We start from the raw sequence: 12,209 nt of genomic DNA on the forward strand, positions 1-12,209 counted from the left end.
TCATACAGTCAGTATGTGTGCTCAATCCAGGTCATTTTGTAACTCAAATTCAGGTAATTTTGTAACTCAAATACAGGTCATTTTGGCTCTACCAAATACCATATATCTTCTCATGCAAATTGTATGTGGTTTCTAAACATTAGCAATTTTTTATTTCAGTGGAAGATTTTTAAGAAGATAGACAAGGGGAGTGGCTAGGTGGCATAGTGGATAAAACACCGGCCTTGGAGTCAGGAGTACCTGGGTTCAAATCCAGTCTCAGACACTTAATAATTACCTAGCTGTGTGGCCTTGGGCAAGTCACTTAACCCTGTTTGCCTTACAAAAACCTAAAAAAAAAGAAGATAGACAAGGTTATAAATATTGCCTTTGAAATCTCAGTAACTTTTAAAAAATCTACCTGTTTCTGGGGAAGCTACATGGTACAATAGATAAATTATCAGACCTGGAGTTATGTAGCTTTAGACATCAATTAGCCATGTGATCCTGGGCAAGTCACTTACCTCTGATTGTTTCAAAGGCCCTAAAAACCTACCTGTTCTTTAAAAGGAATTGGAGATGCATCTTAAGCCTGAGAAATAATTTTATGCTTTCATATTTAGATAAAATCAAGTTATATAAAGCAGATTTAATTCAATCTTTCATTCAAGAGATGTCTATTGAGCACCTATTTTGTTCAAGGGAGATAGCTAACATAAAGGTGCTTCTTGGTTGAGGGTAAGAATGAACATGTCTTCCTCTAAAAACCTTCCTTCCTTTGAAAAGGCAAACAGGTAGAAGTAAAGCAGAAGGACATTTCAGACAGGGGACAACCTATGTAAGAGATGATGTCTGTTGGAAGAACAAGTATAATGTGGAGAGTATGACAGGGAGTAATGTAAAGGCAACACAGAAAACTCAGTTGTAAATGCCTGTAAATGTCAATCAAAAGACAATGGGAGGGGCAGCTAGGTGGTGCAGTGGACAGAGCACTGGCCCTGGAGTCAGGAGGACATGAGTTCAAATATGATCTCAGACACATGATAATCACCTAGCTGTGTGACCTTGGGCAGGCCGACTGCCTTGCAAAAAAAAAAGGCAATGGGAGCCCCTGATCTTCCTTTATCAAGAGAATGAATCGTTAAATGTAGGTTTAGGGAATGTCATTGTATCAATTATGAGTAAAATGGTTTGGAGATAGGAAAAGTTTGAGGCAGAAAGGGCAATTAGGAGACTTGCAATAATGAGGTCATGAGGATATTAATAAAAATGGTGGTTATGAGAAGAGATGAGAAATATTAGGAAAGCAGAATTGATAGCACCTGGCAACTGATTGGGTTTGGAGGGAGATGAAAGAACATGAAGATACAATGATGACTGCTCCAATTGTGTCTGGAAAAATGGTAGTACAACAAGTCAGGAAATGGTAGGAAAAGGAGCAAGTTTAGGAAGAATGGTAATGAGCTCCATTTTGAGCATACTGAATTTGAAATATTCATTGGACATTGTGGTAGAGTTGACTGGAAAGCAACTGATGGAGACATAGATTTTGGAGTCATCTGTATGGAAATTGCTGAGATCATCAAGTGTAAAGAAAGATGAGGGTGGACCCAGGATAAAGTTCCATTGGTACAACCATGCATAGAGAGTGGAACATAGATGATGAAGGTAGGAGAAAAACCAAGACAAAATATAAAGGGAAAGGTGCTCAAAAAGAATCAGATTAGAAAATTGGACTTCTGGCCAAGATGATGGAGAGGAGACAAGCACTGTTCTAAGTGTTCATGGTCTTTTCTCAAAAATAGCATGAAAGAAACCTATTAATAGAAATCCAATTGACAAAACACAGAAAGAGAAGCTAGGAGAAGAACACCTCCAAACAAGGTCTGTCTCGGGGACCTTGGGTGAACTGGGAATAGAGACCAGGGCAGGGACAGCAGTGGGGGGAAAACCAGAGGATCAGCTTCAGCTGCAGAGGCTTTGGTGAGTGGTGGGTCCAAGGAATCTTTTAGTTGTGGAATCTTTGGAAGATGGGAGAGGATGGAAGGGAGGGTGAGTCTCAGCACAGAGTTTCAGAGCACACCTGGAAAACAACCAGCTGGGCCTGGGACCTGAGCTCTGTAGATTTTGCAGAGCATTCTTTCCATAATGAATGGTAATGACCTCCCAACCCCTCAGGCTCAGGTGTGGGCAACAGAGTTCATTTAGCTGAGAGGCGGATTAGCTCCTTCCCCCAGGCTGGGCCCATTGTTGAAGGTCAACTCAGACCCTGCAGCTGAGGATCTCAAACACTTCAGAGAAAGCAACCAGCACCTCCTACTGGCCGGCCCTTGGAATTACTAAGCCAAGTGAACAAAACCTCTAGGATCTTCAAAAGCAAACCATTGAGAGCCAGCCCTGCCCCCAACACAATATCCTAGGAAGATGAAGAAAAGCCAGAGAAAAGGGGCCCCCATGGAGAAATACTTAAAAGTAATAGATTCTAACCCAGAAAGATCTATCAATTCTGAGGAGAATATGAGTTGGTCACCAGCCCAGAAAGACTTCCTTGAAGAAATCAGGAAGGAGTTTAAAAATCAACTGGAAAAATTGAGAAAAGAAACTCAAGAGAAAATTAAAACAATGCAAGAGAAAATTCACATCTAGCAACAAGAAAATAAATCCTTGGAAAATATAATTGGACAAATACAAAATGAGAATAATTCTCTCAGATCCTCAATTTGGGCAAATGCAAAAAGAAAATAATTCTTTCAAATCCTCAGTTGGGCAAATGGAAAAAGAAAATAATTCTCTCAAAACTACACTTGGGCAAATGGAAAATTCCTTCAAAAATAGAATTGACCAATTGGAAAAGGAGTTGCAAAAGTTAAATGAATAAAATTCTTCTCTAAAAAAAAAGAATGAAGGCAGAGCCAAGATGGTGGCAGGAGAAGAGCCTCTCCTAGGTGCTCTCTCCAAAATATTTCAAAAATCTTAAAATTATGACTCTTAAATAAATTTTCAAGAGACAGAACCCATAGAAAGATCCAGTGAGGCAACTCTCCAGCCCAAGGTAATCTGGAAAATAGTGAGAAAACTCCATTCCACAGGGTTAGAGGGGTGACCCCACCAGAGTGAAGAAACTTCAGCCTCCTGGGAACAGCCCCAGAGTGCCTGGGACTTCTGGCTCCTGGCAGCAGAAGTAGTTTCCTGACTTGCACCCCAGGGAGCACAAAGCACAACTTGGAAGATCAGCAGGGAGACCTCTGCCATAGCGAACATGAAGCCCAGACCCTCAGCTGGTCGTGACACTCAGCATGGATACAGCATTCAGCTGCCCAGATCCAGGAAACAAAAGCAGGTTGGTAGAGCTGGCAAGTAGGAGCCTCTAGGCAGCTGTGCCCTGAGTGTTCAGGTACCACTGAAGGTAAGGCAGTGGAGGGAGACTTTCAAGATCTGTCCTTTGTACCTTGAACAGGACTCTGGGTCTCTGACCACATTCAGATCCTGATCACAATCTAGGCCCCCCATAGAACAGGGTCAACCCGCCCCTCAGCCCCATGGCAGAGGGGTGTGCTTGTGGTCATTAACAGACCAGGAGAGCAGTCAGAGACTCACACTCTGAGGTCCTTGTGTGGGTGTCCCAATAAAACTCAAAAGCTCAGGAAGCACCCCAAAATGAGGCACAGGCTAGAGAAATGAGTAAACAGAGGAAAAAGGAACCTGATGATTGACAAATACTTTGTCTGTGATCCCAAGGAGGATCAAAATTCCTAATCTGAAGATGAGGAAGTACAAGCTTCTGCATTTAAAGACTCCAAGAAAGATAGAAGTTGGGTTCAGGATATGAGAGAGCTCAAAAAAAAAGATTTTGAAAATCAATTAAGGGAGATAGAAAAATTGGGAAAAGAAATTAGAGAGATGCAGGAAAAACATGAAAACAAAGTCAGCAGCTTAGTCAAGGAGATCCAAAAAAAAATGCTGAAGAAAATAACATGTTAAAATCCCTCATAGGTTAAATGGATAATACAGTTCAAAAAGTTTTTGAGAAGAAGCTTTAAAAAGCAGAATTGGGGGCAGCTAGGTGGCATAGTGGATAAAGCACTGGCCCTGGAGTCAGGAGTACCTGGGTTCAAATCCTGTCTCAGACACTTAATAATTACCTAGCTGTGTGGCCTTGGGCAAGTCACTTAACCCTATTTGCCTTACAAAAAAAAAACTAAAAGAAAAAGCAGAATTGGCCAGATGGAAAAGGAAATAAGAATGCTCTCTGAGGAAAACCATCCTTCAAATGTAGAATGGAGCTAAAGGGAGTTGATGACTTTGTGAGAAATGAAGACACAATACTTCAACACCAAAAGAATGAAAAATTAGAAGAAAATGTGAAACATCTTATTGAAAAAACAACTGATCTGGCAAACAGATTTGGGAAATTTGATTTAAAAAAATTTAGAATACCTGAAAATCCTGATCAGGAAAAGAGCTTTGACCTCATTTTTAAAGAATTCCTACAGGAAACTTGCCCTTATATTGTAGAAGCAGAGGGAAAAATAGAAATTGAGAGAATCCACCAATCTCCCCCTAAAAGAGATCCAAAAAAATAACCCCAAGGAATATTATATCCAAGATCCAGAACTCCCAAGTCAGAGAGAAAATATTACAAGTAGCCAGAAGGACACAATTCAAAGATTATAGAGCTGCAGTCAGGATCACACAGGACTTAGCAGCAACTACATTATGGGCTCCTAGGGTTTGGAATATAATATTTTGGAAAGCAGAAGAGCTTGGAATGCAACTGAGAATCAAATCAACTATCGAGTAAAACTGAACATCCTCTTCCAGTGGGGGGAAAGATGGACTTTCAATGAAAGAGGGGAATTTCAAATGTTACTATTAAAATGACCAGAGATGAACAGAAAAGTTTGACCTTCAAATACAGGACTCAGTTGAAGCATAGAGAGCATAGCAGAGGGGTATATGAGGGACTTAATGATAATAAACTGCATGTATTCCTACATGGAAACAAGATACTGATAATACTCATATGAACCTTCACATTTAATAGAGCAGGTAGAAGGAGCTTTTATAGATGAAGCACAGGAGAGAGTCCTATTTGAAGATACAACATATTGTAAAAGTGGAGTCAATGGCTAAAAGGGAAGTGTATGGGGAGTAAGAGAAAGGAGAGGTGGAATAGCCTAAGATTTCATATAAAAGATATTTTTTAAAATGAGCTTTTGCAATGATATGGAAGGGGGGAAGGTGAGGGGGAATGAGGGAACCTTCACTTTCATCAGAAATGGCTCAGAGAAGAAATAGCATACAGGCTCAATATGGTATAGACATCTAGTGTAAAAAAGAGAGAAGGGGAATGGGGGAAGGAGGGTTGTGGATGATAGAGGAGAGTTAGAACATAGGAGAGAATAGTCAGATATAACACATTTTCTTTTTTACTTTTTGCAAGGTGCTGGGATTGGGTGGCCTGTCTGGGACCAGAGGGCTCTGTGATTGCTGGGCCTCTAGATGGTATATGGGCTTGGGAGCTCTGTCCACTGTGTCACTCAGCTACCCTATGCACATTTCAGAAGAGGGACAGAGTGAGAGGAGAGAGAAAAAATAATATATGGTAGTGGGTAGGAATGGATGGAGGGAATTATAATCAGCAACAGCAACTGTGGAAAAATATGGAAGTAACTTCTGTGATGGACTTATGATAAAGAAAGTGATTTCATCCGAGACAGAGCTGATGGTATCAGAACACAGACTGAAACACATTTTTTCTCTTTCTTTTATTTTATTTCTCATGAGGTGCTATATTTTTGTGGGGGAGAGGTATTAAGTTTACTCTTAAACAAGAATATTTTAGGAACGTATAAAGTCATATTATTTAAAAAAAGAAACTAGGAGGGTTGGGAATTCAGGGAAGCATGGAGGGATTTGCATGAACTGGTGTAGAGCAAGATGAGCAGAACCAGAAGAACATTGTACATCCTAACAGCAACATGGGGGTGATGATCAATCTTGATATATCTGCTCATTCCATCAGTGCAACAATCAGGGACAATTTTGGGCTATCTGAGATGGAGAATACCATCTGTATCCAGAGAAAGAATTATGGAGTTTGAACAAATACCAAAGACTATTACCTTCAATTTAGGGGGGGAAATGTTATCTTATTATGCAATTTTGCTATCTCTTATACTTTATTTTTCTTCTTTAAGGATATGATTTCTCTCATCACATTCAACTTAGAATATATTATGGAAACAATGTAAAGACTACCTTCTGTGGGGCAAGGGGGTGGAGGGAAGCAGGAATAGGGCAAATATTATAAAACTCAGAATAAATAAAATCTTTTTAAAAAAGAATCAAATTATACAGAGAAGTCAGTAAGTACTGGGACAACATTTTTATTTTTCTCAATTAAAAACTTTCTGGTAAGCTTGGAGAGACCAATTTCAATTAAATAGTGGTACTGGAAGAGTTTCATGGGGTTGAGAAGTGAGAGAAGAAGAAGAAGAGGGGTGGAAATTTGCCATTTATTCTAGAAATTTGTCTATCAAATGGAGGAAAAAATTTATCTTAAGGAAAATGCACAAGTGAAAGTTTTTATTGTGAATGGGAGAGAATGAAACAGGTTTGTATGCAACAGGGAAGGAACCGATACATAAAAAAGAAACTTCTGATGAGAAAAGAAAAGTTGTGAAAGATGGGAACAGAATAGGAAAGATGATGATTTGGGGGGATATGAGAAGGATTGACTCTGACAAAGAGGACTTCTTTTTTCTCCACGACTAGAGCGATGAAAGAGACACCAGGTATGCCATGAAGATTTAAAGTATACAGTTGAGGAGAAATGGCAGATGAGAATGGAAATCAATTTTTTGAGATACAGAATGATCTAAGTCCTTCTACAGAGAGGGATGGAAGGAATAATTTGGAAGAGAGAAAGTGAGGCAAGTAGCATAGGAGAGAAGTGAAGATTTTGAACAGATAATTGGAGGAATTCATTAAGTCCATCATGGAAGAATAGAAGGGTTGCCATGCTGTAATGAAGACCAAGTTGCAATTAGATAGTATATTTGTACTGGAGCACATCAGTGTGTGGCTGTATGAATTTCTCTAAGGCATATTTAGTGGCATGAGAATGGGACTATAGAGATGGACAAAAAAGGGGACAAGGGAATCAAAGATTTAGAAGAATGTAAAGTTATAGTAATAGGATTTTGAAGGTAGTAGTAAATGATGAATTGCAGAGAACTGATCCCAATTTCCTAGTCAGCTCCCTGGAACCAATAGTTCATATTTTCAGGATTTCTTCTTGGAAGTAAGAGTTTATAAAGACAAGTGTGGTACTCCTTTCCATTTCATAGACTTGTCATAAGTAAGATAGTAAGATTGGTTTTTTTCCTTTTGTTTTTGCTCATACTAAACATTGCTCTCTCAGTTGCTGATCTAGTAGCTAAGAAGTAATAGAAATTAAATCACATGTCATCTGTTGTTTGAGGACTCCCTCAAGTCTTACCCTTGCCTTTGATTAAGAAGTGTTAAAGAAATCCAAACATTAACCTCCTCTCCTGTGATCCCACATTGCTGATTGGTTCTTTTTCAGAAAAAGATCCAGTCATACTTCCCTTCCCTCCTCCTCATTCACCTTCTTCACAGCTCACAGTTTCACCATTTGCCTTGGTACTCTATTTCCGCTTCCATCCCTGTTCTGAAACCAACGATCAATTCTGCCATTGTTCCTGGAGACAATTGGATGTTCTACTCATTACCCCCCCCCCCCTCCTTTAACTTTCTGGATCAAAGTTCCCCTCCCCTTTTTTCTCTTTGTATGTTATCCCCAGTAACACATGCAACCTCTTTGAAAGCAGACCATTTTTGCTTTTTAAATTTCTCTCCTCTATTTAGCATAGAGTAAACACATATTAAGCACTTAATTTGTTTCATTCATCCATCCATCCATTCAAAGGTCTGGGATTGGTTAGGGTTAGGGTTGGAGTTCAAAAATAAGAGTGTGAACCTGGGACTAAAATTTTTAACAAAGAAGAGAAAATGACTTGGTGTTGGTAGATAACTATACCCCTAGGAACTGGACAATAGAAAGTATTTGGGAGTAGTAAACTTTCAAGGAGAAAAGGTTGTTGAATGATGGGGTCAAACAGGTCTGGGGATGTGTGGCATAGTGAGATGTAAAGAGCATTCATCTTCCTCTTCTTCCTTCTTAATCAAACATGATGGGAAGTATGAGAGATGTATACAATGCTGGAGTAAATAACCAAGGATGCATTATTTTATGGGGTGAGGCATGTTTTCCTAAGTTCAGAAAGATGGAAGCAGTGTGAAAACTCTAATATGAAGGGCTATTGGCTAACAAAAGGACAGTTCCAAAGAGCATAATAAAAGAGAAATTAATTGGTAATTGGGAGTAGGTGGATTGAAAACCTGGAAAGGGATAGTGCTTGAAAGAGAAGGGAGTTTTACCTGGGCAACCTTTGACTCTGAATTGTGCAGATTTTGAGAGAAGTGAATTTATTAAATGTAAGAAAGTAGAATGCCACTCCTTCCTAATAGCAATGGTATTGGTAGTCCAGGTCTGATTTTCTGAGAGTTGGGATAGAATTGTGGACTCTGGTCCTCAGATTCTCCATGTGGCCACACTGCCTAATCTCCAGAAGACTTTTTGATTGGATCTTTACTGATTATGGTGAGTTCATTTACTTACCTTCCCCAGTCATCAAAGGCAGCTGTGATCCAGTTAGTAAGAGAAATGTGTTATATTGTAAGAGCAAACTATTTATTTTAAATTTAATACTTGTGGATCAATGCTCTCTTTGTTCTCTATTGGTGTAGGCTTTATACAATTAATTCCTTCTATTTTATCTTTCTACAAAATCACTTACTGTGAACACAATTTATAAAATAATCAAACTGCATTATTTTGAACATCTTTAATGGTTCCATTTGATAAGCTTACTATTCTGTAATTTCCCAAAAGGGGAGGGGTGTGGTCCTTTAAGACAGAGAGTCTGTTTAGAACTTGGCAGTAGAACTCATCTCCATGGTCTCAATTATAGAATGCTAAGTCTGGAAAAGACCTTAGAGATTGTCCATTCAACTCCCTCAGTTAGGACCAGGCAGTTAGGCAGCTGGAAGAAACTGTTGGAAGAGATAGTGGCAAGACGGGATGTCAAGAAAATGCTGGAAATGTTAGTCTGAGTATAGAAAACTCTATACTGGTGACAGTTAGAGCTAGTAAAATCAATGTATTAGAAAGAGGGATTGGGAAAAGGTGAATAGAGATGTGAGAAGTGAGGGGTTTAGTTGTGAAGAAAACTGATATCACCAAAGCAAAGAGAATAATACAATCATAAAATTGAACTTTAATAATTTTAGGTCTCTTTGACTCATACTGAAAAAATTCTCTGTTGAGGATTCCTTCTAATTAGTTTGCTAATGAGCTAGCTCATTTGTGAATTCTTATTCAAATACATAATTCAAAGTTCATTACAAATCATGTTCTAGAAGATAAGCAACATGGTGCACTGGATAAAGATTTGGCCTCAGTGTGAGAAAGATCTGGTTTCAAGTTCCAGTTCTGACATTGATTGACTTTGAGATGCTGGGCAAGTCTTTTTGGTATCCTGGGGGTATCTCTAAAGATGACAAGGTACCCAAGAAGGTGCAGATCTTTAATGGTTGAAAAAGTTCTTCCCTGGGAGCTCTTAAAAGTGATGAAATCAGAGATCGATTTTTAAAAAAACATTTCTTAAAAATTAAACTTAAAATAAATGGATAGTATCATCTCCCTGATTAAATACTATCAGAAAATCTGTATGATGGAAATTACTATCCATGAGCTAAGGCTTCTCTCTATGGAAGTTCCTGAATGTCCCTGACTTGGCTTGAGTTGCTTGTGACCTTTGGATGGCACTATTGGGATGGAAACTTGTGATACCTTAGTTTATCAACTTCCTTAAAGCTTTAAAATGAGAATCTCTTTATCAGTGGTGGTGAGCTCTGAGAGCATATAAGCATTTTTATGTCCTCATATTTCTGTAGACCAACAGAAATGTGCCTAACATTGTACAGACTGGCATTCCTCTGAAAAGATTAAAAGTCTGACTGGAAATAAATTAAAATATCCTTAGATAAGAACATGTTTTTATATGATCAACAAAATGACAAGAAGAAAATGCCATTCATAGATTTAGAGTTGTTTACCTCTTCCTTCCAAGCTGTTCAGTGATGTATCTGGAGCACACTCAGATATATTTCTCACCATCCAGTCTAATAGCATGTACCCTCAAATGTCATTTTCTCTCATAGTTTGATGGAGAGACATTGAAAAATGAAATATTGTCCCTAGAGTAAAGTTGGGTCAGTAAGTAGAAAAGACCAGTTGGAAGAAATTTAGTGGTGAGAACACTGAATGAAGAATAAGGAGACCTGATGTTCTTTTCTGAACTCTAAAAACCAAGTATCCTTAGCAAGTCACAGTTTCTTCAAGGTCTTAGTTTCCTCATGTGCAAAATAGATCAGATGATATCTTGATGTCTCTTCAAGCTCTAAGATTCTGTAATTTTCCATGTTGGTATTTACAAGAGCCATTTAATGAAGTGTTAATTGATTAAGTCTAGGGAACTTTTATTAAAAATAAAAAAAATCATAGAGTCTTTTTAATCATGCTGCTTAGACAGTAGACCATAAATTTTTAAAAAGATTTTAATGTTTCAGGAATTTGCTTGTCATCCTTGGGTTGGGACCAAAGTTAATTGATTGTAGCAGGGGCCATACTGTTCTTTTCTGAAATGCAATTTTAGTATATGGCTGTTGAAGTTTTTTAAAAAAGAAAGGAAAAGAAACAGTTTGATACATTGAAATGGCAATGCTTTAACTTTTGCGAAATGTTTTACATACATTGTGTCTTATGTTATTATTCCATGACAATTACAACATTACTGTTTTTACTTTATAGACAAGAGGTTTACTGAAAATATACAGCTTAGTATCAGACATCACATTTGAACTCAGGTCTCTGATGACTTCACATCTAGCAATCTCTTTCACTCTATTGCACCAATAATTTTCTTAATAATTGAAACATCCATAGGGTGGCTAGGTGGTGCAGTGGCCCTGGAATCAGGAGGACCTGAGTTCAAATCCGGCCTCAGACACTTAATAAATTACCTAGCTGTGTGGCTTTGGGCAAGGCACTTAACCCCATTTGCCTCACAAAAACCTAAAAAAAAAATAATTGAAACATCCAGGATCTATTGAAAAAGGAGATGTTGCCCATATGAATCTGTTGCATCTATCTTCCATTCAGTGATTTCCAAATAAAGTAATTTTAGACAACAGGTTACTTGACAACTTGCCAACCATCCTTGCATGAAGATGGATAGAGAGTAGAAGAGAACTTTGTCCTTTGTTATTCAAGGTCTTCTTTTAATCATAAGGTAAAGACGGAACTTGGGAACTATGATTATGGCTTATATGTTGCTCCTATTAAAAATTGACAAAAGAACTGGACTCTTTAGGAGAGTCAGTCTTAGAGCCAGAAGAGAATCAAGAAATTATCTAACTTTCTAGCTCATTCCTCATATTTTACAGATAAGTAAACTGAGGCCTAGAGTATGACTTGCTAAATGACTTGCTTCAGTGTATGTAGGTAGTAAGTGTCAAAGTCAAGATTTGTTCCTGGGTGCTATGATTTCAAATCCCCTTTTCATTGAACTCTTCGTTACTATAAGATATATCTATATTCATATGCATAGACATTCTTATGGACATGAATATAGACTTAGACAAAGATGTAAATATAGATATGTATCATGAAGCAAATAAACCTGATCTTGAACTTTCCTCTTGACTAGTACACAAATAAGTCAGGTCAAGGTACAAAAGGCCAAAGAGGTAAACTTTTCAGATGAGCACTGGAAAGAAGAAAATCCCCAAACACAGCTTAAGGAGACAAACCTGGAAAAATGGACAAAAACGTCTAGCATCTCTAAGAAGGATGAAGACAAAAAGGAGATGTTGGTGAGTTGAGCTCCATAATGCATGTGAAAGAGCAATAAGCAAAATTATCATTATGGCAAACTTTACTTACCACCAATACTCAGTTTCAGCATAATTTCTATTTCCTTTTTTTTAAAAAAAAATTGTACATTGTTACCAAGCTTCTCCTGAATTAAATTTGATTCCATCTTTCCTTTCTCTGATATCTCATCTTGAAAAATTTCTTA

The 12,209-nt window shown here is 38.1% G+C and overlaps 1 protein-coding gene across 5 annotated transcripts in view; it reads left to right on the plus strand.

Annotated features, from left to right (window-relative positions):
* The window catches only part of LOC141488184 (uncharacterized), a 101,297-nt gene that overhangs the window by 55,085 nt on the left and 34,003 nt on the right, over positions 1-12,209 (plus strand). For all 5 annotated transcript variants that reach the window (XM_074188033.1, XM_074188031.1, XM_074188029.1 and 2 more), the window contains one exon: positions 11,838-12,003. In XM_074188033.1, coding sequence (XP_074044134.1) covers positions 11,838-12,003 — 166 coding nt within the window. The remainder of the gene's footprint in view (positions 1-11,837; positions 12,004-12,209) is intronic.

This window comes from Macrotis lagotis, chromosome 5, assembly GCF_037893015.1.
Source record: "Macrotis lagotis isolate mMagLag1 chromosome 5, bilby.v1.9.chrom.fasta, whole genome shotgun sequence".
Lineage (NCBI taxonomy): Eukaryota > Metazoa > Chordata > Mammalia > Peramelemorphia > Peramelidae > Macrotis > Macrotis lagotis.